The sequence below is a fragment of the Trichosurus vulpecula genome, chromosome 7, assembly GCF_011100635.1.
Source record: "Trichosurus vulpecula isolate mTriVul1 chromosome 7, mTriVul1.pri, whole genome shotgun sequence".
NCBI classification, from domain to species: Eukaryota; Metazoa; Chordata; class Mammalia; order Diprotodontia; family Phalangeridae; genus Trichosurus; species Trichosurus vulpecula.
The window spans coordinates 204,214,545-204,242,535 of record NC_050579.1 but is presented as its reverse complement, the minus strand read 5'-3'; the positions used below and the strand labels follow the sequence as shown (position 1 = coordinate 204,242,535).

Genomic DNA, 27,991 nt, shown 5'->3' with positions numbered 1-27,991 from the left:
TTTCAGAAAGAGAAAAAAAATCTCACAATGATTCTGCTTCTATGCCTTTTTTTTGGTTGTTCTCCCAGAGAAAGCTTGTGTTACTAGTTTCAAGGCATGTTATTATGGGAGTAATACAATTCCAGGGCCTGAGGTGATTTCTGGACTCAATGATTCCTGCCTCCTCACTGACTGCTTGCTCCATGGGGCTTAGTGATGTACAGGTTGGGATGTCTGCAGAAACTTAAGGGTAAGGGTCTATGGGCACGTTAGTAAAGGGACTTAGAAGGCAAAGGGGCTTTTGTGTATTCCATCTGCTTGATGTGACTAGGAAAAAGGATCATAGGCTGGTGTTCACATTTCATTAGATCCTCGCCATGTTCTTTTTCCAGTGAATGAACAAAGAAAGAAAGAGAAAATACCTTCTGCTACCTCCTTCCCTAAATAGCCTTGCTAATGATTTAGACAAAGAGAGGAGAGAAAGGCAAGTTGGAGCAGATGAAGTTCATGAAAAATGGAAGGACTAGAGACCCAATATGTTCTTCCTTTCTGTATCATCTCTAAAATGAGGAGGTTGAACTAGATCTTCTCTAAGAAGCTTTTACATTCTTTTATGATCTGGTCACTCTTCCTTTCATGGGGTTCTCATATGTTCAAATTCTACTATGCAGATGAGCAAATTCATTCACTTTAACTTCTGTCTTGCTATAAGTTCACATTCCAGAACTTCATGATTTTCATTTTTATAAGTTATGCTGAGAAGTTGTTATGATATTATCCCTCACAGCACCTAATATCTCATCGATTCTTTTGAAAACTTCTATTATTTCAGATGAAAAGCCAGTGCAGCAAAGTAGAAAGAACACTAAATTTGGCATCAGAGAGTCGGGGTTCAAATCCTGGCTCTGATGCCATCTATGTGACCTTGGACAATTTCCCTGGAAATTTTCATTTCCTGATATGAAACCATAAGGATATTGGCCTAGTTCTCTGAAGTCCCTATCAATTCTGAATCTGTGGTCCAATCTATGACTTAATTCCCTAAACCATTCATGAAGTACAGAAAAACAGCTTATCCTGTTAGTGGTTTTATTGCCCTCAGGTAAACAAGAATAAAACCTTGTAAATCGTCTTGTCTAATTCTCTCATCTTGTGTACAAGGAAGCTGCACTCCAGAGAATGGAAATGAGTTGTCCAAGCTCACACTGGTAGTAAATATTAGAGCCAGGGTTGAAATCTAGGACTTCTGACTTCAAACTGCGACTTCTTTCCATTCCAACATCATTAGAAAGAGAAGGGAAACTGAGCATTTCCAAATGAAATCACACCAGTGAGACTGAATTCTTGGTGAAATAAAAAGCAACAGATGCTTCCAAATTAAGTTAAAATGGCTTCAAACTTCTAAAATGTTGTTAGAACAGAAAAACTTCTAGAGAATTTTGAAAACAAGAAGTCTAATGGACAACGCTGGCATATGAATGTAACCTAACAAGAAAAAAAATTTTTTTTCAAGCAACATTCACCATTTCTGCTTTGGTTCCTCATTTATGGTTTAATTTCACTGAACTTTGACTTTCTGTTCTGATCTGAATTACAATGAGATTATTAAATCAGATCTGCTCTTACCTTTGCATATTTTGGTGACTTTGAACATTTAGACTGAGTCACTGCATATTTTTTAAAAATTAACTCAAACCCATGACTGTTCCTTTGATTTTTCTCCCCTGCTTTCTTGCTAATGAACTTTGTTTTTATTTTGGCATGCTATAAGATATAGAGTATTTTTAAAATATTCTATGGCTTATGATATTTATAAATATATGTGTATGTATGTATGTGTGTATATAAATTATATAATATATATACATATATTTCACTCATTATTCTCTCTCTTATTTTTCAATGCTCTTTCCTGACAAAGACTGCAAAAACAAGATGGGAAAATGGAAATAATCTTAACTCTGGAATCAATTGAATTCAATAAACATTCATTAAGCACCTACTATGTGCCAGGCACTATGCAGACTTTCAAATCCCAGCTTGACTTTTCTACTTAATAGCTTGGTGACCATGGGAAAGTTACTTAGCTTCTCTGAACTCTCATGCTCTTGTCTATTAAATGGGATAATAACACACTACCCATTTCACAGGGCAGTGGAGAAGAAAGTAATATATAAATACAAACTGTTATTATCTCTGATATTGCTAATATTTTCATAAAATCATATAATTTTAGAGCTGGAAGTAGATTTTAAGACAGACACATCAATACACTATTGGTGAAGCTGTGAATTAGTCCAGCTACGGCAAAAAGTAATTTTGAATCATGCTAGGAAAGCAACTAAGATATCTATCTCCTTTCAAATCCCATCTTTTGTTGGCCCTGGGCAAAATAATTAACTTCTTTGGAGCTCAGTTTCCTCATCTGTAAAATGAACGTGTTAGATTAGATGATATCAAAAGTGTCTTCCAATGCTAAATCTATGGTCCTGGGATCTCATGATCCTATGAACTAGAAATCCCATTAATAGGCATAAACCTCCAAGGAGGTCATTGATAAAAAGAAAGTCCCTGTATGCAAGGATATACTACAAATATTATAGTAGCACTTTTTGTGGTAGCAAAGAATTATAAACAAAGTAGATGCTTATCAGTCAGAGAATGGATGAACAAATTATGGCACATGAGTGTAATGGAATTTGCACTGTAAGAAATGATTAATATGAAGAGTTCAGAGAAGCTTGGAAAGATATATGAACTGATGCAAAGTGAAGTAATCATAACCAGGAAAGTCAACCAATAAACATTTATTAAGCACCTTCTATGTACCAGACAGGCAACTAGGTGGTGCAGTGGATAGAGTACCAGGCCTGGAATTAGGAGCACTCATTCATCTTCCTGAATTCAAATGTGACCCAGACACTTACTAGCTGTATGCAAGTCACTTAACCTTGTTTGCCTCAGTTTCCTCATCTGTAAAATGAGCTGGAGAAGGAAATGGCAAACCGTTCCAGTATGATTGCCAAGAAAACCCCATGCTGTCTCACTGACTTAAACGTGACTGAAAAAACAACTAAATAAAATGTGCTGAGTTCTAGGCACTATGCTAAGTGTTTAACATATACAATAACTAAAACAATGAAACAGGAAACAAAAACAAAATTAAATTAAATACTATGTAAGTCTGATAAAGCTTAGCCCTGAAAAAAAATAAGAAAATGTATAAATCACCTTTGCTTCCATGAAAAGGTGGAGGATCATGGGTATAGACATTGCATGTACTGATAGACGATAGACATATTGGCTGGTTTTACAGAGCTACCTTTTTTCTTGCTCCTTAGCTTTTATTCTTGGTAGCAAGGGTTGCCTCTCTGGGACCTCATGTCACTCTTTTTAAATTTTTTTTTATTTATTTTTTATTTTTATTTTTTTTTGCAGAGGAGGCATTTGGGGTTGACTTGCCTGGGGTCACACAGCTAGTTTCTGAAGCCAAATTTGAACTCAGGTCCTTCTGACTCCAAGTCAGTGCTCTATCCACTGCACTACCTAACTACCCTAGATGCTCTCTGGATGGGAAAGAAAGGAGGAATGCATTTGAAAATTAATAATAATAATGATAATTAATAATAATAATGGCATTTATATGGTACTTTAAGGTTTATGAAGCATTTTACACTTTATCTTGTTTGATTCTCAGAACAGCCCTCTAAAGTAGGTGCTATTATTTACCCAATGTTTTAGATGAGAAAACTGAGGGATTTGACAGGGTCACACAGCTAAGTTAGGACCTAAAACAAAGTTTGGATATAGGTCTTCCCGATTCCAAGCACGGCACTGTGTCCAATAAACCACCAAGTTGTACCACCTGGGTGATATAAAAGCAAAAAATGAATTAAAAATTTACAAATTAAAATAACAACTAGAGTTTTTATTATTTTCTTCCTCTCATATGACTTACATTAGAGAAAGAATCTCTAGACCAAGAGGCAGCTGGCACAGCGGAGAGAGTGTTAGAGCTGGAGACCAGAAGCCCTGAGTTCAAGTCTTTCCTCGGACATTTACTAGTCATTTGAATTTAGTCAAGCCACTTAATCTCTCTCAGCCTCAGTTTCTTCATTTGAAAATATCTCTTATCTTACAAGGTTGTTGTTAGAATCCAATGAGAACATATATACAGTGCTTTGCAAATCTGAGAGCCCTATATTATTAATATATTAATATAATAAACAATAGAACAATGTTAATATATTACATAATAATATTAATATGATATATGCTAGCTATTATTATTATCTCCACTGACTTTTAGCACCAGAATACACATAGAAAACCGGAAGGAGGTGGGCAAGAGGCTGGGACCATCCCTAGACACAATGCTTGAGGTCCTACTCCTACTTCCTTCTCTGCCCATGAAGAATCTTCCTTCAGTTGCTCCCTCCTGGCCTATACCTAACACACTCACTTCTCCAAGGAACTATTAGTAGAGAATAGAATGCTCTTTTTTCTCTCACTTGAACACTGTGCATTTCTCGATTAGTACCCAGAGGAAGCTGGAGCTGAACAGTATATGTATATATGTATATAGTTATTAACCTGGAAAATCAGAGAGGGATTCTAAATGTAGTAAGTGCCCTTGAAGTCTAACACTGCTTTGGTGTATGAAAGCCCTGTATGGCCTGGTCCACTCAGAGCAAAAAGGGAATTTTATTTGAGGATATTAGGGTCAAATTAACTTATGTAAAAATTTTCATGATAGACTATTATTCAGCTCCATTTCTTCTACTACAAAGTGCCTGTCCCTCCAGAAAGATTCCACCATTGAGGATGTCAGATCCTGTTTTATCTTTTCTAAGCTATTTTCTCTTTTTTATTCACTTTGTTTCCCTAGCTTCAAGGTGCCCATGTGTTTTAGAAACTGAAATGTAGATATGTGAAACATATATTTATATGTATGTATATATTTTATGTGTTGAAGCTATATTGCTATTAAAATATATTATTTGCATGCTGAATACATACATTAATGACTAAGTACATAAGAGTAACCATATGCTAGTATCTCAACATGGCACTGATTTCTCAACAATGTCTTTTTAATAAGAGTCATTTATATGATAATGTCATTTATATAAACCTTTAAGGTATGCAGATCACTTTATGAATATATCGTATCCGATTCTCCCAAAAGCCCTCTTAAATAGATGCTATTATTATCCCTCATTTTACTGATAAGGAAACTGAGGCAGGCAGCGTTTAAGTGATTTGCCCAGGGTCACATAGCTAGTAAATGTCTGAGGCTGGATTTAAAATCAGGCCTTCCAGCCCCTAGGTCCAGTGCACTACTTACTGAACCACCTAACTGCTACCAGACCTCTAAAAGCTCAAGATGATGTATTTATATATATATAGCATCAACTTTAGCCAAATTGCCTAATCTTAGGCAGGCACACATAGATCCGTTAATTAGCTTCCTGAGGATTGAATGCTCTATGGTGTTAGTCTGACTGGGGCAAGCGCAAAAGTGCAAGCTTGATTCAGAGCAAAGAATAAAGCGTCTGCCTACCGCAACCTTGATTTCCCTCTCTGATGGCATAAATGCCACCTGAGTAATCACCATACTACAAAGAGATAGGCTGAAGTTCTGATAATTTTGTACCTAAACAAAGGCAAAAGGGCCTGGTCAAAAATGTTTGCTCGAGATCTAAAAATTCCGGATTATGCCACTAATGGCCACTGTCCCATGTTTCTTTCAGATACCATTGTTCTCATCGCTTCAATAGCAGTTGTTTCTGCAAAAACTCAGGGTAATATTTTTGCAACATCCGCACTCAGAAGTCTTCGTTTCCTACAGATCCTCCGCATGGTGCGTATGGACCGAAGAGGAGGAACTTGGAAATTATTAGGTTCAGTTGTCTATGCTCACAGCAAGGTAAGTTTGCTTTCTGCATCACGGGTCAAGATTATTCAAACATTTCATTGGATACATGGCATGGTAGAAAAGAAGGTTGGATGTGGAATCATGAGGTTCAAATCCCCCTTCAGATACAAAGTGAAAGTCACCCTCCCAGAGCCTCAGTTTTCCCATCTGTAAAATGCAATAATAATATACACCAACATCCTGAGGATGCTGTAAAGAAAGTACTTTGTAATCCTTAAAGCACTATGTAAATGTGAAATGTCAATTAATTGTTTTTACAGTACTTAATTAAATGTAACAAATAAATGTATCAGTTTGAATTCCAAATCCTTATGTTAGATGTTGATTGATGCTGGTCAGCTACATGTTGGTCGGTAAATGTTTTTTTTTTCAAAATTTGATCATAAATAATATACCGACACTATGCATTGTGACATGGAAAACAAGTGCCTTTGTTGATGTAATCTGTGCAGCTAAAAATTCTATATCTACAGTTAAATATAAGATTCAGTATGGCATAGTAGACAGAATGTTGACCTTGGGATCTGGAAAACTTGGGTTCAAATCCTCCATTTGACATTTACTAGCCGTGTGACCCTGGGCAAATCACAACTTACGTGTGCCTCAGGAAAAGACCTAGCACATATCTACTAAGTCATAAGTTGATTAAGTTCTACATTGGTGGAGGGAGTTCTCACACCACAATCACAATCATACCCTCCTTCATATATAACTACATATGCATGTATATTTCCTTTTTTACCTTTCCTATTTAAAATTCTTTCATTCCTTTTATATCCAGGAATTAATCACAGCTTGGTACATAGGATTTTTGGTTCTTATTTTTTCATCTTTCCTTGTCTACCTGGTGGAAAAGGATGCAAATAAACAGTTTTCTACTTATGCAGATGCTCTCTGGTGGGGTACGGTAAGTATCGAAATAATCATTTGTGTAATCATCGGATGAGTGCTATGCAATGTTACTTGTGAATACTTCCATTGAAAGCCGTTAACTTCAGAAAAACCACTTCAGCATATATGTACCATGTTAAGGATTAGCAATTAATAAATAACTGTGGCATGAAAATAAAGCAAACATGAGAAGTAAAAAGTAGAAGTCTGCCTATAACCTGTGAAATCAACCTATAACCTACAACAGCATAAAAAGTGAGCTTGGTCATTTGAGGCCTTAAAATTCTTCAATAATGTATGAATGTTGTAATACTTCAGAAAGCTGTTATTCCCTTGGCATGAATATATTCTCTACTTGGGCAGATCTAAAATTCTCTATTCCTGAACAGATAGTCACCAATAAATCAATAAGCATTTATTAAGCACCAGGCATTATTCCAGACACTGGAGACACAAAGACAATAATAAAACAGTTGCTGTCCTCAAGGAGATCACATTTTACTGGGATAGACAATGTGTAAATAAATGGATAGAAAGATAGATGGATGCATGAATGGATAGATGACTGAATGAATACAAAGTATATACAAAAAATACAACTAATTCATTTTGAGTATTATAAATGCTCAAATTAATAACAAAGGACCTATGAAGGAAGATGCTATCTGCCTCCAGAGACATAACTGGTAAATAGAAGTATGCATAGTATGGTTCTATATGTATATGTATATATGTATATATGTGTAATGTGTACATATATGTATATGTATATATACATATATATTTGTAGCTAATGGTAACCATCTCTAGGCTGGGGTGTAAAGGGAAGGGAAAATATTAAAAATGCACAGCAGAGAATAAAAGAAAATTTAGAAGGAAGCACAGAAAGCAGAGTAGCTTTGAAAATGATGTGCAATATTTATTATATAGTTTTTCAAAAAAAGTGAACAGTGTGAAACATAAATTCATGGTTTAATGTTGTTCTGTATATGTAGAAATGTTCTTTATTGTCTTTATGTATTTGAGTTCAAAATGAATTTTTAAAAATACAAAGTAAATTTGGAGAGGGAGCACTAGGAGCTAAGAAGATAAGAAATGGCTTTAGAATGTGTCATGTAAGTAGCATTTTGAAGGAAACAAGAAATTCTCAGTGGAATTGAAATGGGAATGAATTTCAGGCACAGAGAACAACCAGTGCAAAGATGCAGAAATGGGAGCTGGTGGGTCATGTGTGAAGAACAGAAAGAACGACAGTCTGTCTCAAGTCTCGATTTTTTTGGCCATAATAATTCATGACGTGCTTGCCGCTGTCAACCACACTTTCCTTCTGTATTCTCTCTCCTCTTTTTTTTTGACACTTTCCCTTTTGGTTCTTCCATAGAGTAGTCAAAGTGATTTTCATAAATTGTGGGTGTGATCTTGTCACCCCCTTAATTCAAGAACCCCCATGGCTTCCTAATACCTTTAAGATCAAGATATAAGCTTCTCTGTTTACCCATAAAAGTCTTTCACAACTTGGCCTCTACCTGCCTTCCCAACCTTATTATAAGGGTTTATGAATTTGGTTGGGGAAAAAAAATTACATCCTTATTTTCATTGACTTCTAACTAAAATTTAGTGTTTCAGTTATTTAAGAATATGATTCTGAAAGGGGGTTCATAGGCTTGACCAGATGGCCAAAGGAGCCCATAACACACACACAAAAAAAATTTGAGAACCCCTACTGTAGAAAGAAGAATAGAAAAGGGCATAACACAGCATTGAAATGAACCCACAGAGGAGGGCATGGTATGAAAGACGAACCCACAAAGGAGACTGAGAAGAAACGTTCATACAGGTAAGAGGAGAGCAGGGTCGCAAAATCCCAAAGAGGAAAGAAAATCCTAAAGGAATGGGTAGTCAGTAGTGTTGCTTCCAGATTTATTATGACCAAAAAAAGTCATCATCCTGTGAACAATCTGATGATGAGCCAGTAGACATGCAGTCTATCCCCAGGCTCATTCTCGGAGCCCTCTAGCTTAGCAGGACCTGTTAGATTTTGGCTCTGCTGACTTAATCTTGATAAGGCATTCCAGAGGAAGAACTGATGACATCTGAATATGGACCAAAGCATACTATTTTTCACTTTCTTTCTTTCTTCCTTTCTTTTTCTGCATCTTTATTCCCTTCTTTCTTTGTTTTATTCAACTTTTTTCCACAAAATGACTAATATGGAAATTTTTTACATGATTATACATGTATAATCTAAAAAAAAGATAAAGCATCAGAGGACTCAGTGAAGGAATTTATTCCTAATGAAAAGTGTTAGAAAACTGCTCAAGCTAGGTCTGTAAATCCTGATTTTTTTTCTTGTATTCTCTAATAAGCTCACAGACTTTAGTTATCTTTTTTCCTTTTATTTTTTGTAATGTCAAACTATATTTCTTTGGGCATCACCTTTGATTAAGAAGGCCAAATAGGAATCATTTTGTGAAAATGTAAAGCATTCCAAAATTTCTACAAACTTCTTTGAATCCACAATAAATCCATTACCACACAGCATACATCTATTCCATAAAGGTGAATTCTCTGGACAAATCATTGGTAATTTTTATTGTACCTCAGATTATAGAAAAACAAAAAGAAAATTAAAAGAAATTGACATTTCAACATTGGCAAAAGTTTTTCTGCTGTTTGGATCAAAAGACTAAGAGGTCTATTATTCATACGCTCAAATGTATCTGCAACTTCATCAATAGTTCCACACAACTATCAGCATGTCAAAATCAGTTATTGCTCACTCAAGTCCTTGGTTGGAAAATAATAATACTTGTAATACTTGAATTCTTCATGGATGAATTCATGATCTCACTAGTGTCAGTCCTCCCACCCTCTATGCAGATTGCAATCCCTCCATTCTTTTCCATCTCATGAGATTATTGCCCACATCTTTCTGTCAGTCTTCCATAAAGGATTCCCCCCACTGCCATGAATCATATTGTCTGGTCTTTTTTCTGTTCCATGAAAGGTACAGCATCAGATTGTCTGTTGCATCTCATTCTCATCTCATGTATGACCTACCCCATGTTCATACATATCATGTTTCTTAGTTTTTCCATGACTCCTTCTGCATATCAGCATTGTTAATATGTTGCCACCTACTTGCATTTACCATGCATATTGCTTTGTCCATTACGTCAACAAAGTCTTTGGCTTTGTCAAGTGGTCCCACATCATAAACTGATATTGTTTCATCAGTAGAAATGACATTAAAGAAGAAATATTACCATCTGCTCTGCTGCTGCACCCTAAGGACCATGCAACCTTTCCATCTGACTCATAGCTGAAATCTTCTATGTGTGTTGTCTCTCCCATTAGAAAGTGTGTTCCTTAAAGGCAGGGACTGTCTTACTTTTCTATTTTTATTCCTAGATGGTCCTTGTGGGCATGACCATGATAAGGATTTTATTTGAGGCAGTTTTGAAATGTTCTGGGCCTTGATATAATTAGTATATTGGCATCTGTGAATTGAAGAATTTGGAGAAGCTCACCATCTATAAGAAATCCTTCTTCCCATCAATAGGGAATCCTTCTGTTTGGATTCCATGCAAGATAGTCCCCCATGACAACTGCAAATGACTTAAGTGAGTGTATGTCTCCCTGTTTTATGCCTTACTTGCTGTTGACTCAGAGTGAACTACAAAGCAAAGTTTTTCCATGGTCACATCTGCTACACAATCTTATATGATTTAACATATGAATAGTAGACACATTCTTTGAAGAGAGACTTTAAGATACATTTTATTATACTGAATCAGATTTTTTTTTAAATCAAATAGTAGAGGAGGATCTTATGTTTTCTACATTTTAGTCAGTTATAGGATTAGGAAGATATGGTCTGATATAGAAAACTATGTACAAAAATATCTAGTACCTTCTCATCCTGTGTCATAAATGCCCTTGAGGCATGCGTAGACCATTCTCTTAAATGTGTTATACAGATGAAGAAGCAGGCATATAGTATGGCAGCTGCTGGCATCTCTTTGGCTACCTTTTGGGGTTTTTGTCTTCTTTTATTAAAATCCAATCTGTTATCTTCTCCATTATTTTTAAATTTTTTACTCATTAAGATATCTTGAAAATCAGCCCTAAGTACCTTTAAAATTGTTTTATCTCCAATGCAGATTTCTCTTGTTCAAATATAGTCAGGTCTAGCAACACTCATAGACTTAATCTTCTTAAACATCATTGTACTTGTCATTGGATACTGAGTTGGTAGAGTCCATTTATCAATGTTGATGAGAATACAGAATTATTACAGAGAATACAGGTCTCTTTCTTTTAATGACTGTTTTGGTTTGTTTGGCATTTTCCCCTCATCTTCCAGTAATATCTACAAGTGTTCTCAGGATGATGTAGCTTAACTGGGTCTCAGTTACTAGTGACTTTACCTTTGTATTTATTTTCTATATTTTGTATTAAATATCTTGTGTTTATTTTGTATATTTCTCTTTTTTAATGAAAAGGATTTATTAAGCACTGCAACAGACAGTGGGATTACAATTAGAAAAGCAAGACTATGCCTGCTCTCCTGGAACTCACATTCTTTTAGGGGGAAACAACACAACACAATATAATACACATTTATTAACTGCCTACTATGTGCCAGGCACTGTGCTAAATGCTGGGGATTATTGTCTATATTTCTAATATAAACTTATAAATGTATATATTGTTTCCCCTGATTGAAAATAAGTCTTTGAAGGCAGAAATTGCTTTATTTTGTCGTCACATGCACAGAACCTAGCCCAGAGCCTTCTACATAGTAGGTGCTTAATAAATGTTGCTTTACTGATTTATTAAGGGTAGGTTCTTTTTTTCCTCTCAACTGCTTTTTAATGTTTTGAGAAACAACACTATTTATATTCTTCCACCATATTTCCCCCATAATGTTTTGCAAATGAATTTGTACTTGAAATTAGTGGTGCCTTGGATGCCATGTCTCTTGACTAAGAAGATCAAAGGTTTTGCTGGATGAGATGGTTTCTAATCTCTTGATTTCCTCATCATAGTGATTTTTTCATTGGTGAAATACTTGTAGTAAATGGTACTAGAATCAGTCTTTACTTTTATATATTTTCCATGGGTGGGGGGGCGGACCCTGGGGAGGATGAAAGTGGTCAGAGTCCAGCTGCCAGAGTCACATGCAATGTCATATTTTTATTTTTATTCTAACTTGATACTGATTTTTATTTTTGCTCTGAGTGGTTGATGATTATACTACAAAAAGTCATTTGCTGTCTCAGGCTACAGACAATTTTATTTTGTTGTTGATATTTAATGCTAAAAAAAATAGCAACACCCTCTGACTTTCTTCTTAAAAAAATAATCTTTCAAAGTTTCTATGTGAGGCCTCTGAATGAAACAGTTTAAAAGCCTTTTTTACCTTTTTCATTTCTTAGATTCAAAGAAAATTTCCCCACACAGTTGCAGCATCTTTCCTCTGCATCAGTCAATTAAGTATCAAGGTATCTTTTGAGTTAGTTTGGAAGCTCCTGTTGAGTTCATCATGGAATCTCTCTAACAATTTATCCTTTGCAACAGATGTTAGAATATCAGCTTTCACTGTTTTCATGTTTCTCTTTACTCATGCTCATTATGACTGCCATAAGTTAAATGACCAACTGCCCCATTAAGTGATGTTTCTTATTGCTTTTAGATGCAATTCTTTTATTTGCCTGGTCAAAGAGAGCTTGTAAAGTATTCTTCCATTTATCTATAACTTCATTTTGTTCTAGCAAGAATGTCTATGTGGATATGGTTCCACTCCTCTGATAGCATCTGCATCTATCAGTCATAGGACAAAGACTGTACATTAACTATACCAGAAATTAAATTAGTGTTTGTAGATAATTTAAGAACTATATTATCCTTAGCTTCTCTCTAACCTTCATCCCTTTTTTCTGCCCTTCTGACACCATCACCATTGAAGAACTGGACTGAGAGCCACTTTGCATTTTTATCTGGTTCACGTCATCAAAAAAATTAATCACCCAATAACCTTCTGGTGAAGAGCCTCTTTGCAATGATCTAAGATAGCCCTCAAACAGCAGACATAGGCTTTCATTAGGTTCCTATGCAAAGTTCATCCCAATTGGTAAGACCTGTCAGATCTAAATCTCCACAAGGATAGCATTTTTTTTCAATCAATCAATAGCATTTACTAAGTTTCTGTTATGTGTCAGGCACAATACTAAGTGCTATAGATGCAAAGAAAGGCAAAAAAAACAATTTTTGCCCTCAAGGAGCTCACAGTCTAATAAGGAAGGCAACTATATGTAAATAGCTACATAAAAGCAGCATGCAGACTGGGTAGAAAGTAACCTTATAGGGAAAGGCTCTAGGAGCTGGAGCAGACCAGAAAAAAACTTTTATGTAGAAGGTGGCTTTTGAGTGGAACCCAAGATCACTTCCACACCATGATGATACATCACAGTAGGATTTCCGTGAAGGCAGAATGTCAACAGGGATTGTGTAAGTTCCTTGAGAGCTGGAACTGTCTTTTATCTTTCTTTGTATCCCAGGGCTTAGCACAATACCTGGCACAGAGTAGGCACTATTAAAATGTTTTTTGACTGACTGACTCATAGGGTCTGGATTTAGGATTTCATTCATTCAGGGAACAAAAATCAGAATTATTTAATGCAGGAGTTCTTAGCCCGAGGTCTGTGAACCTGGATAGATAGATAAATGGATGGGTGGACAGATAGAAAGAAAGAAAGATATAGATAGATGGATAAATAGGTTAATAAATAGATAAATGGATGAATAGATAGAAAAATATAGATAGATGGATAAATAGGTAGATAAATAGATAAATGGATAGGGAAGAGAGAGATAAATAAATAGGTAGATAGGTAAATAAACAGATAAATGGATGGACACATAGATAGATGACAGATACCTATATTTCAATACAATTGGTTTTCTTTGGAAGCCTATGTATTTATTTTATTATTTAAATGGATAATAATATTTTAAATAATATAATGTGCTTTTTTAATGTTATTGTGAGATGGGGTCCATAGGCTTCACTAGACTGCCTGAAGGGTCCATGACACTGAAAAAAGTTAACAACTCCTGATTTAACTTGAAACTTTTTCTTTAACTAATAAAGTGAATAGATATTAGAACATTTCATAACCACAAGCCCTCTGTTAATGTGATTGTTTCATTTTCTTCTATAACTTTCTCCCAACCCCCACCACTCCAAACCCACCCAAGCACTAATGGACATTTTGCATTGTGCAGACAGAGAGAGAGAGAGAGAGAGAAACATGCAACACAAACACGCATATAACAAAACAGAAAACCTGAAAGAGGGCAGTCATCTGGCAAAATGGTTGCTTAAAATACCTTTTTGTGTACAAGGCAAACGAAAATATATGACTCATGGGAAGATAAACTGTGTAAACTGAGAAAACAGAAGGATTTTCTGTGCCAGCAAAAGGAGACAATTGATTAACCAAACCTTGAAAGCTACAAATTCTTATTCTGTTTGGGGTATTTTTTTCCTTTACTCTTTTTTTAGAGAATTCTAATGTATTTAAATTGCTAAGGCACACGAATGAATTCTCACCATTAAAATTCAATTTCTAGTGGGCTCAACGTGGCAGTCTTTATCCTCCTTTCCCATTAGCATTCCTTTTTTTCCCTCCCTACCAATAAAAATCACTGTATTGTGTGTTAAACAGTATGTGGGAAACTCTTAATATGCTTCTCACTTAGTCACCAGCTTATTTCTTTTGCCAGAATAACCCACATAGCATTTTCTTAAAAGGTCATATCTGTGACATTCTAAAGGAAGTCAACACGTTTTCATTGATTTGTTTATTTGTAGTGCTACTATTTTGACTGATGATGGCCCTGTACTTACCAGTATCTTGAATGGCTCTCTCTCTCTCTCTCTCTCTCTCTCTCTCTCTCTCTCTCTCTCTCTCTCACACACACACACACACACACACACACACACACACACACACATACACACACACACATCCCACTATTCTTGAATATGAGTAAAAATCTCCCAAGATTCTGAGCTTCTAGAATTACAAAACCTATTGCCCATCCACAGTATACGTTTGTTGATATTGATTCATTAAGTGAAACAATCTGAAGACTAAAAGTTGTCACTGGGTACAGAAGTAGAGATTTTTATTTTATAAAAGGTACGGATTAAGTGGGAGGCCTTTCTCTTCTAGACATTTTACAAAGAACATCTCCCAGTGACTCCATCTCCAAAGTGCAAAGATGAAAGAGATTTCAGTTATAACAGGACCAGGACCCTGAAACAAATGGATGACTATATTCTCTACCAGGCAAAACTTCTAAAGAGAAAAGGAAATCTTCCATATTGAAGGTCAAGAAAATCTGGTCTCAAAGGCAGGGTTCAGATCAAAGCAGGGAAAATATTATATTTAACTAACAGGTGACAAAAGATAAAAATGTCAGGGCAACCAGCCGGAAACTAGGAGGCCTCCTAATTGTACACCTGGACACACAGAGCATGTCAATTTGATGGAGAAGAAATAGAACAAGACTACAAGTTAAAAGCCTTGAGTGCTAGTCTCATCTCTTCTAATAACGAACTATGTGACATTGGACAGGTCACTTCAAGCTCTCGGAAAATAAAAAGAATCATGAAATTGTGAGATGTTTTCTTAAAGAGGGAATTAATCCATTCTTGCCAGTAAGTTTATTTCTATACACCATAGATATAAAATAAGGAGTGTGTCACAGCAGGTAGGTCCTCCTTGAAGTAAGGAAGAAGTGGGTTCAAATCCCGCCACATACTAGCTATGTGACCTTGAACAAATCACTTAACTTCCCAATGCTCCGGGCAATTTTCTGAGAATATCAACTACAGATCAATCACTGATTCACTTAGTGAAGAGATTTTTCACACTAGTAATTCCTTATGTCAGAGACATCACAGAACTGCCCTCCCACCGCCAGCTCTCTCCCCGCCAAAAAAGAACCTAAACGAAGTTAAGTAACAGAAGTAAAAGAAACCTCTCTCAATCATGTCTTTCTTATACATATTCACACATGTATGCTTAAATAAAACTATTTTACATAAAATCAGAGTACCTTTTAATTGCTCTACCATATAAAAATATTTTGATGAATCGTCATGAAAGTTTCTCATGCTATAAAGGATAACACCCCTTTATAAAAGGACCCATCATTATATGAACTCATATATAGTATGTTTCCATTCATTCCCTAAAAAAACAAATCCACATTGAATAAAACATTATTAGCTCATAATAGAAGGATGGGTCCTTTCCCCAACACCAATGTGACCAAGTACTTCTACCATTAATACTCCTAAAATAGTTAAACGTATATTGTCATAATTTATCAAAACCCTTTTTCCAAAAACGATACCTATCTCACCCCTACAGATCTGTTCTTTATTTTCTTTAGCAATCCTGCACCCATGATTACTCTCACCTATATATGCATGCATGCTTCAGTATCAAAAGACAGTTGACCTCAGTGGAATTTGTAAAAAAAAATCTGGATGTCTTGTCAACATTTCTAACTCAGATGCCCTAAATGGAATGCTTCTTTTCCCCTAAACTCCATTATTATTTTTCCAATCATCCAGACTGATGACTTTAGAATTATCTTTGACTGTTCCTTGTCTCTCACCCTGCCCCATATACAGTTAACTGCCGAATCCTGTCCATTTTGCCCCAACAATATCTGTCACATTTGGCCCCTTCTCTCCACCCATGTCACCACCACCCAGTACAGGCCCTAATCATGTCTCACCTACACTATTACAAAACCTGTCTAACTAATTGGTATTCATCCTTCCAGGTTTGCGTTTTGTCTAATCCAGCTTTCATACTATTGCCAAAATGATCTTCCTAAAGCATAGGTCTGACCGTATCACTCACCCACTCAAAAATCTTCACTAGATCCCTGTTGCCTTCAGAATAAAACACAGATGCCTTAGCCTGGCAATTAAGATCCTCTACAATCTGACTTCAGCCTACGTTTCCAGACTTATCCCATATTACTTCCCCTCTTGCAATGTATAATCCAACCAGAGTTCCCTACTAGGTGGCCCCATCTCAGTATTTCTTCTCCCACCTCGATGACTTTGCCCAGGCTGTCCCCCATGTTTAAAATGTATTCCTTCCTCACCCTGGCCTCTTAACATACTCAGCTTCCTTCAGAACTCAGTTCAACATTCACCTCCTAAACAAAGCCTTTCCTGATATCTACCACCACCATCCCCCAGTAAGTACTTAGTACTCTTTTGTTGCTCAGTTATCTTAATATTTACTTATTTGTATGCAGATTATATAACTGAGTAAAATATAAGCTCTTAGAGGACAGAAACTCATTTCTTTGTTTTGTCTTTGTATCTCCAGCACTTGGTAAAGTGACTTGGCATTTAGTAGATGCTTAATACATATAGTGAAGTGAGTTGAACAGAAAAAAGTCCAGTGCTTAAACTCTAGCGCCTTCCCTTACTTTTCCCAACCCTTAAATTCTCTATTTTATTTTATTCTATTTTTAATTCATGGAATAAAACAAGCATTTCCATTACATAGTATAATTTTTAAAAAAAGGTGCACATGAAACTGCTTATCTGTTATGTAAAACTTGCTATTCCTTTTAAATATATAGTAAAGTTATCAGGTTAATTTCTTTTTTTCCCCTTCCCTTCCCCCATCCTGCTGTGTTATCCCAGAACACAAAGCAGTAAGGGGGAGTCGGGGAGTGGAATAATAGCCATAAGTCTACCAAAGGATGCACCAAGTTTCCTATTTCAGAGTTAAATCCTCTTCTCTGAGAGGCAGCTAGGTGTTATAGTGCATATGTAGAGAGCTGGACCCGAAGTTGCAAAGACTTGACTTCAAGTCCAGCCTCAGATACTTACTTATAAGTTCTGTGACCCTGGACAAGTCACTTAACTTCTGTCTGCCTCAGCTTTCCCAACTGCAAAATTGGGATAATAATAGCACCTACCTCCCAGGGTTATGGCGAAAATCAAATGAAATCATATTTGTAGAGCATTTAGCACAGTGCCTGGCACATGGTAGGTGCTTAATATATGCTTGTTTCCTTCCCTCTCTGGAAGAAACTTATTTAATTCAATGGCGTTTGTTTGTTTGTTTTTATTTTAATCAAGCTGTGCAACTGAAGATTTTCCACAGTGAGTCAAGGTTTCATAAGTGAAAGACAAAATTGTTGTTGCCTAATTTACCATGAGCACTGTGATGATTGGGTAAAGTCATCAGGCACCAGCTATGTGATTCCTTTGCTCGGTGTCCCTGGCGATCAGTCATTGGCAAGAGAGAGGCTCCCCCATAGGTGTTCCTAAGCATAATGGAGGCCTAAAGTAGTCTCAGGAGCTCTACAGAGAAGGAGTAGGCTTTATGTCATCTTGCTCCCTATAGTTCAATAGATCTGGAACCAGTACGCAACCTTATTTAACACCATTTATGATGGCAAAACAAATATGACACGATGCAATCAATACTTGACCTGCCATAACTTGTAGTTATCTTAGAAGGTCGATGTCCTTTTCTGGAGGTTCAGACTAAGGAAGAATTTTCCAGAAAGCACATCTTTTGACTATGTCAATAAAGATAAAAGCTGTGCCCCAAATGCTACCAAAGACAATGGGGCTGAAATACTCCCAAAGATAATGAGTCATGAAAATCATGTCTGCATGACTTTTTGCATTTTCTCTGAAAGCAGGCTACATAACAACAGAATACAAAGTGAGAGTCAGGTTCAGTCTAAGAGACTATGTTATGGGCTTGCTCTGGGCATAGATCCCAATAGATTTGTTGATTCTTGGATGAAGGAAAGCAGGGGTGAGGAAAAGAAGTGTGGGGGTGTTACAATTTCCCAGATAATTTTGCTTGTACCAACACTCACAAAAAAAAATTATTGAGTTTGACAAGCCAATGGTCAGAAAAATTATAGGAAGATAGAAATAAACTTTTGGTCCATTTAGGATGAGAGAAGAGAAAGACAGTTTCCTCTTGTAGCTCAACCAATGTGCAAAGCATCAGCTGATAAATATTGAGCACTTTTTAATTACTAAGGAAAGATTTTTTTAATGGGTAGTTTAAACCAGGGAAAATCACAGATACAGAAAAAGGCAGATTGACCTCTAAGTTGGATGAGTCAATGAAGATGTAGGTGGGGTTAAATTGTGAGGAACCTAGGTCCTGATCTGATCTAGAACATGCCTGGAAATAAAGCCTCCACCATGTAAATTGTCACCAATACCAAACATTCTTGGAAGGAGAAAACTCACAACCTATTGTTGACTATGGTCAACATTAGTGAGAGAAAATGAAATTATTGCACTTACTAACTAATCAATAAGCATTTATTAAGTACCCATTATATGCTAAGCACTGTGCGAGGAACAAATGACAGTACTCTTAGCTCTCAGAGAGTTTATATTCTTTCAGCAAAAACAACACATATATACATAAGTATATATAAAATGTGTTAAATAAATAGTTATCCCTTCCACATCACAACTTTTCTCATCACTGTTTTGATATATCATGGGTTGGCATAAGAAATTAAATGGGAATTTGGGGGGACTTTTGCAGAAGCCACAGATGACACGTGAAGCCCAGCAGATGACACAGAAAAAGTTTAGAAACTCAGGAATGCATAAAATGTATGTATAGCATTGTGTAATATCAACATATTTTATCTTTTAGTACCATAATAATTCAGACTTCTCTGGTACAAGAGGAGAACCAAAAATTTTTTTGCAGATTTTCCAGATTGTGGGGTTCCATGCCCCAACCCCTGCAATGTAGAAGGGATAACCGTACAAGGTAGCTTTGAAAGGGAGAGACTATCAACTGGGGACATCAAGAAACACTTTACAAAGAAGCCAGTGGTTGTGAGCTGAGCTTTAAAGGAAACTGGGGATCTTAAAAGTTGGAGATGAGGAGGGATTGCATTCCAGACATGGGGGAACACGTAAGAAGAACATGAACATCAAACTCAGATTAAATGCAGTGACCAAACTTGGCCCCAGAGAATAGAAATGTCCCTCTTCTTGGTTGAGAGGTGAGAGACTATGGGAGTAGAATGTTGCGTACACTACCCAACATGCTCATTTTATCTGTTGATTTTTCTTAAATTAACTTTCTTAAATTTCCTAATTCTTAACTTAATTTTCAATATTACAGAGAGTTCATTAGGGGTGAGACATATTTGGAAATGACTATGAGGTGTACAAAGTCATCAATAAAATATCTAAAAATAAATGTAAAAAGACTGCCACTGACAGCTGGGTATTGGACCAAGTTCTCACTGCACCTTGCAGGACATAAGCAATGTGCTCTCCTAGGCAGGGAGAAGAAAGCTCACTCTTCCCTTGTAGAGTCTCCTTTCTTCCCAAGTTTGGCCTTGGACCCAAGGTCTTCCCCAGAAGCCAACCTAGTAGGCTACCTGTGTGGCTTCAAAAGTAGCAGAGGGCAGTGAATGCTGGGAAAAATGGAATCTAACCTAAGAGAACCCTCGGGATGCTTTATCCAAGGGTTGTGAGGCTGGATATAGCCTCTTGTGGTCATGATAGGCTTTAAGGTAGAGAATCTCTAAAGTATAGAAAGAAGATGAAGAAGAGAACTTCTCATATATTAACATACAGAAGGGCATCCTGGTTTTCACTGTCAGTTTACAAAATCCCACTCTCCCGTCCTATAGGGGGAATTAAATTAACATGGAAGAGACCATATGGTATTTTCTTCCGGGCCCCTTTCTACCTTTCCAATCTTCTTACACATGACTCCCCTCCATGAACTCTTCAATCAATCAATAAACATTTATTAAGCACCTACTATACACCAGGCATTATGCTAACTTCTTGGAATACAAAAAGAGGCAAAAAACAGTCCCTGCTCTCAGAGTGCTTACAATCTAATAGAGGAAAAAACATGCAAACAAATTTATACAAAGCAAGATATGTACAAGATAAAAAGGAAAGAATTATGAGAGGAAAGGGAATCTAGCCATAGCCTAGATACTGTTGTGCACATACAAAGCTCCAGCTCCTACCTTTGTGTCTTCATGTTGATTGGCTAACTCCAGTGCCTAGAATGCTCTTTATCCTGACCTCAGCCACTTTGAACCCTGCTATTCCTCAAGATTCAACTCAAGCACTACATGAAATCTTTCCCCAACTGCTCATGCACTCCTTCCTAAAAACCACCTTATATTTAATTCATAGATATTCTACATATGTGTATATACCTTGTCTTCCTGATAGAATATAAGCTCTTTGAGAATAAGGATAGCTTCACTTTTCTCTTTGTAATCCAAGTGTTTGGCACAGTGCCTGGTGGATAATACCTATTGTCAATTAATTGAATCCCTTTAGCAGAGTGGGTAAAATACATAGGACACCCTGAGCATGGCTCTGAATATATAGTTCCTTATAATTGATTTTTCAAGATGAGAGTCAGTATTTTTAAGTCTATTCTGTGATAACCAGGCTAAGACATGAGATGCAATGACCAACTATGAAATCTGATGCTTTTACCATGATCAGGTCATGCAATATATCCCTCTGGCTATTATAAGTTCCAAAAGTCCACAGAAAAAGATTAAACTCTTTTGCAGAAAAAGTGTAATGAATTAGTGTACTTTTTCAAAGACATCAATTTTATATATATTCACATATATACGTATATGTATGTGTTTATGTAATATGTGTGTATAATTTTCCACCAATTACATGTTAAAACAATTTTTGACATTTCTTTAGTTTTAAGTTCTAAATTCTATCCCTCCCTTTCTCTCCTCCCTTCCCTGCCCTCCCACAACAGTAAGCAAGCAGATATAGGTTGTACATGTGCAATCAGGTAAAATATTTCCATATTGGAAAGACATCAATACTAAATCTTCTAATGGAATAGAACCTGAAAATTAGCTCTGATATTAACAAGGAATCTCTAGACTTAACTCAATGACTGTGTTATGGACCTTTCTCACTCTGAACTCACCCATCCATGACAATCTTGGAGTGGCATGAATGAATGTTTCTCTGTTCACATAAACAATTTTTTTGAAGATACCTTTTAAGATTAAAAATTACGTTTTAAGAGAGGGGCAAGTATGTGCATTACTCCTTTTCTCAAAGAGGCATTCTGTTATATGTCACAGAAAATTAAAGCCCTGTAATCAAGAGGGCCAACCAAACACATCAGAAAATGATTTAGTAGAAAAGTAACTTTGCCTCCCAAATGCAGTTTCTAAATTTCCTCGTACATACTTAAGTTGCACGTTCTGCTTGTTTTGTTTTTAGATCACATTGACAACGATTGGCTACGGAGATAAAACTCCCCTAACTTGGCTCGGAAGATTGCTTTCTGCAGGTTTTGCCCTCCTTGGCATTTCTTTCTTTGCGCTACCCGCTGTGAGTATCTTTGCAAAAATCAAGCAGACAAAACTAGCCTTTAAGGAAATGTTATGTTGATCTTTCCATAATTTAATCCATTTATCCAAACTATTTGCCAAAAGGAATATTTCTTTGGCATTTTTTGTGATGGAATACTACTGTGCTATAAGAAAATGATGAACTCAGTGATTTTAGAAAAACATGGAAAGACTTGCACAAAATAATGAAGAATGAAATGAGAAGAACCAAGAGAACATTGTATACGGTAACAGCAATATTGTTTTAAGAATGAGTTTAAGTGAAAAAGTTATTTTTGTCTGTTATAAATACCCAAATTAACTATAAAGGACATATGAAGGAAGAAGATATCTGTATCCAGAGAAAGAACTGATAAATAGAAGCACGTATGGAAAAATTATATATATATATATATAGGTATGTGCATATATATATACATATATATATATATGCACATACACCTATTTGTGTCTAATGGTAGCCACTGGGGGGGAGGGGGGAGAAAAATTTACATGATAATTTTGTTGTATATTTGAAAGGAATAGCAAACTGTGCATAGTATGGTAGATTTGTAATTTCGTGTGCAATCATCTTTTTTATTGTACTATGCTATGGAAATGTTTGTTTTCTTCCATAATTTCAAAATAAAATTCTTAAAGGTAGATAGATAGATAAGATCGATATTTAGATAGATAGATAGATAGATAGATAGATAGATAGATAGATAGATAGATAGATAGATGATAGGTAGATAGATAGCCTGGACCTTCATGTGGATGGCTTAGAATTACTTGAACTTCCACTAACTTTTTAAGTGCCCATTGGGTAGGAATCACTGCACAGAATGCTGTGGAAGATACAGAGATTAAATGGCACTAACAGTCTAGTTAGGGTTACTTTGTTACTTAACCAGTATTAAGTAGTTGTTTGTCTATGAGCAAACAGTCATTCAGACATGGTCTAATATCAATTATTTGGATCCTTCACAAATTTTAAATCTATACAGATATTAAAAGTTATACGTGAAACATACTAGCTTAAGTTTGGTCTATGATTTCAGCTTCCCTGCTACAGATGAGTTTGTATATGTTGGATATTTATGTCCCTAGATTCGTATGCACTAAAACAGTATGACCTTTAAGTGTTTAAAGTATCGGATATTTTCTTCTTTATGTCATAGCCATCAATTTTCTTAATGCATAGCCTCTGTGTTTTGTCAGCAGGTAGACAAGCATATACATTTTCTGTTTCTTTCATACATTTCTGTTTAGCTCTCTTGTAGAGGTAAAACAGTGATCATCATTATGCTCTCTGGTTACCCAAAGATACTTAGTAAAACCATGCTTCTTTTTGCCCTGCTCCCCATCCATTTCTTCCTTTCCCCTTCCCTCTCCCCTGACACCTCCTTTCCTCCTCCAATCAGCATAGAGAGGGGTAAGTATCATCAATGAGGGCTCATGTGAAGAAAAGTGTCCCTTCTGTCCACACTCAGATGCAATGGTACCAATTCCAGCTTTGCTCAGAAGCCCCACTTCACAGCACAGCACAGAAACTGACATGGGAAATGGCTAGGGATAGAAAGGATTTGAGGAAGCAAAACTTACGTCATTTTGTTCCTCCCCAGGGCTCTCCTTTTGCCCCAGTAGTGTTTGTGAGAGGAGCCTGGTCACTATGACACAGCCCAAACATCACTGTGGAACAGCCATTTGTTTCTGTCTTAAGCTTCTGCATAATCATGAGCAAAAGGCAGAATGTGAAAGACAAATGGGACTTTTCTTCTGGGTCTGGAAAAAATATTTCCTATTTCAAAGTAGAAGGATAATGTGAAGACTATTGCATTAAGTATGTATTTTGCTAAATTCTTACTTTGGTCAGAATATTGTGCCATGCATCTGGGGAGGGGGGTAACAGAAGAAGAGGCGATTGGTGCCCTAAGGAAGATCAAAGTCTAGGCTCTGAGCTAGGTGGCTTAGTGGAAAGAGTATTGGACCTGACAGACCTGGAACCAGGAAGACCTAATTTCCAGTCTAGCTTCAGACACTTACTAGTTGTGTCCCTGGGTAAGTCACTTAACCTGTGATGCCTCAGTTTCCTCGTCTACAAAATGGGAATAATACCACCTGCACCCCACAGTTGTTGAAAGGATAATATGAGATGATATTGGTAAAGCACTTTGAAAACCTTAAAGCATTATGTATATGCTAGTAGCAATAGTAGTAGTAATAGTAGTAATCACGGTAGTGGTGATACTAGTAGTAGTAGTAGCAGCAGCAAGTTATGGCACATACAAAAATCACCATAATATACATGCTAAGTTCACGAGAAAGGTGCAAAACCAATTACACATGAAGAAACATTTCAATGCTATTCACCACATCTACCCAATCTACTGTCAAATCTTGTTGCTTCCACCTTCTAATAGATCTTCTTATCTCAAGTCTCCTCCTACTCCAACCTGTTCTTTTCTCAGCTGTCAAGTGATTTTTCTCAAGTCTAGTTCTAACCATGTTGCCCTCTCCTACTCAGTAAACCCCAGTGGCCTCACTGTTACCTCCAGGATCAAAAATAGTCTTCTGTTTGGCATTTAAACCTCTCATTATATGGTCCCTAAGCAATTTTCTAATCTTCTTATACCTTATTCCCCTCCATTCACTCTACAATCTATCTATACTCTGTTTCCCTTCTTGCCTTTGCACTGGCTGGCTTCCATTCTTGGAATATTCTCCCTCCTCCCCTCTAATTCCTGGTTTCTCTGACTTTCAAGTGTCAACATAAGTCTCAATATCTATAGGAGGCCATTCCTGGTTCCCCCAGCTGATAGTGCTTTCTCTTCGGAGATTACTTTCCATTTACTTTGTACATACCTTGTATACTCCAAGTTATTTACATGTAGTCTCCTCCATTCGAATGTAAGCTCCTTGAGGACAGGGACTGGTTTTGCTTTTCTTCATATCGTCAGTGCACAACACAGTGCTGGGACACAGTACGTGCTTAATAAATGCTTTTTGACTGACAAAAGACCATTCTAAACATTTGATTTATTTAGCTATAGCATGTATTGTCCCACTTCATTTATTCAGAGGTCAGTTTGCCCATCAGCCTCAACTCTTTGGCATATCTCAAGAATCAGAAAATAAATTTTAAAATAATCTTGAACTGTCTAATCTAAGTATAGGCAGATTTTCTAAGTATAGGTAGAAATTCTGAGATCACCTATCCACTGTCCTTAACTATCTCGAACATGGCTAAAAATCAGGAAAGAGGAAGAAAGGACCTTTGAGCAACCAAAACAGATGTCATAAAACCCACATATGTGTCTTATAACAGAAGCACTTAGATCCTCAATCAAGGCCTATTTACTTTTTTATTCTACAAAAATCCTAATAATTCACAGATATTTCCATCCATAGACTATTAGAAGATGCAAATTAAAAGAGAAAAGAGGTTGCTAAAGATAGATAAACTGAAAACAGAAAGTGACAACTAAAAATCTGACAATACAAGGGGACCAAAAGACCCCTATAAAAATAAATGTGAGAAACCAAAAAACACAGCAATCTGGACCTTTTGGGATAGGAACAAATGGTCCTATCTCACTTAATACTTCCTAATGAAAACACTGCATAATCAAGAAGTAATTTAACTGTGTTCAGGCTGATCATCATCAGTTCCAAAAAATAAAAATAAAGTAACATTTTGGGATAAAAGTCTTTCAAGAATTCAGGAAAGCATGTAGTACCTTTTGAGAAAGACTTTCATTCAAAATAACTAATTTATTTTATTTGATCTGAACCTGAGATTTCACTGGTGTAAGAAATACTCATCTTTAAATGATAGACTTTGAAAGTAGAGTGGACCACAGGTTAAATTACTTGCCAAGAGCCACACAGCCAGTGTATGTCAGTCAGAACTTGAACTCAGGTCTTCCTGCCTTCAGGACCAATCCTCTATTTACAATGCCATTCTGCCTCTCTATTTACTTCTTTTTAATTGGCATTTAATGAGTTAAACTTTAGTTACATGGAAAATTCATTTGTGTGTAACTCTCTATTCCCCAACAATTCAAGAGCAAGGAGATGTTACTATGAGCAGCACAAATGTACAATATAGTGCTCAATATACTTTTATCGAATGAATGAACAAATGAAAGGATATAATCAAGCACCTTTTTTAGAAAACCAAAATAGCTAGAAATGTCACTAGGGCCTCTGTATCCTTTGGATTGTAAAGCTTTGCTGAAGATTGGAGGCATGTGTTGACATTTTTAATACATTTTAGAATGGGTCTGTTGGCTTCTCACTACTGATTTTCTTTTCCCTTGTTGCTGGAGAAGTCACTACCTACATACCCTTCTGGGCACATTTTGTCCCCATTTCTCATATCGCCACTCCTTTTTCCCAACACCCCTCAATAAAATAGAACAACCAGTTCTCGCTGTGAAATAAACAGAGAAGAATAAGTTTCAGGATCAGAAATTGTTAAATCTTCCCTACATCCCCAAGTATTCTGGAGCCAGTCAATTGCTACATTTTCATTGTGAGAATTTACACCTTGGAAACTGGCAAATACTACAATTCGAAGCTTGAATTACTGTCATGTTGATTGTCTAAACCCAGGGTCTAGAACAACCCCACTGCCTGTTTTTGTGCAGTCTAGGAACTAAGAATCGTTTTTACATTTTTAAATAAAGCCATTTAAAAAAAAAGACAACTGGACAAATCTGACCCTGAGGTCCTCATTTGACAATCCCTGGCAAATTTGAGAAAGTGATGAAGAAGAAGAAGAAGAAGAAGAAGAAGAAGAAGAAGAAGAAGAAGAAGAAGAAGAAGAAGAAGAAGAAGAAGAAGAAGAAGAAGAAGAAGAAGAAGAAGAAGAAGAAGAAGAAGAAGAAGGTGAAGGAAGAGAAGGAGGAGAAGGAGGAAAAGGAGGAGAAGGAGAAGAAGAAGAAGAAGAAGGTGAAGGTGAAGGAAGAGAAGGAGGAAAAGGAGGAGAAGGAGGAGAAGGAGAAGGAGAAGGAGAAGGAGAAGGAGAAGAAGAAGAAGAAGAAGAAGAAGAAGAAGAAGAAGAAGAAGAAGAAGAAGAAGAAGAAGAAGAAGAAGAAGGAGAAGGAGGAGGAGGAGGAGGAGGAGGAGGAGATGATGACGATAATGATGATGATGATGATATAGGAAAAGATTACATATTTGTTAAGGGCCCGTTATGTGACATGCACTATAATTAACACCTTACAAATATTATACCATTTTATCCTGACAACAACCCTGTGGTACTATTCTTATTCTCATTTTATGACTGAATCTAGAAATTAAGTGACTTGCCCAGGGTCACACAGCTGGTAAGGGTCTAAGACTGAATTTGAACTCAGGTCTTCCTTACTTCAGGCCCAACCTTCTATCCACTGTGCCACCTAGATGCTGTTAATAATGCACTTAAAAGTATGTTGTGCATACACACTTCCCCCAAACTGGTTATGAAACATTAACCAGCATACTCCTGCCTACCTCCATACTAAATGTTTACCCAAAATTTATACATATCCCTCCCTTTAATACTGCAGGAATACTTTTTATCAAATTGCTGATATACTCTGGTATCCATACTGTTTAAGTACAAAAGTATAAAGCAAAGCTATGAAATATAATCCCACTATTGCCTGTCCCGGTACTCCCTTTTGAGTTTCGTTCAAGACGCCCATGAAACTCGGAAGACTGATAAACGGG

General features: G+C 36.5%; 1 protein-coding gene across 1 annotated transcript in view; it reads left to right on the top strand.

The window, feature by feature from the left end:
* KCNQ5 (potassium voltage-gated channel subfamily Q member 5) overlaps positions 1-27,991 on the top strand; it is a 715,330-nt gene that overhangs the window by 583,568 nt on the left and 103,771 nt on the right. Inside the window, exons 4-6 of the mRNA XM_036768782.1 lie at positions 5,733-5,908; positions 6,699-6,824; positions 22,161-22,271. Coding sequence (XP_036624677.1) covers positions 5,733-5,908; positions 6,699-6,824; positions 22,161-22,271 — 413 coding nt within the window. The remainder of the gene's footprint in view (positions 1-5,732; positions 5,909-6,698; positions 6,825-22,160; positions 22,272-27,991) is intronic.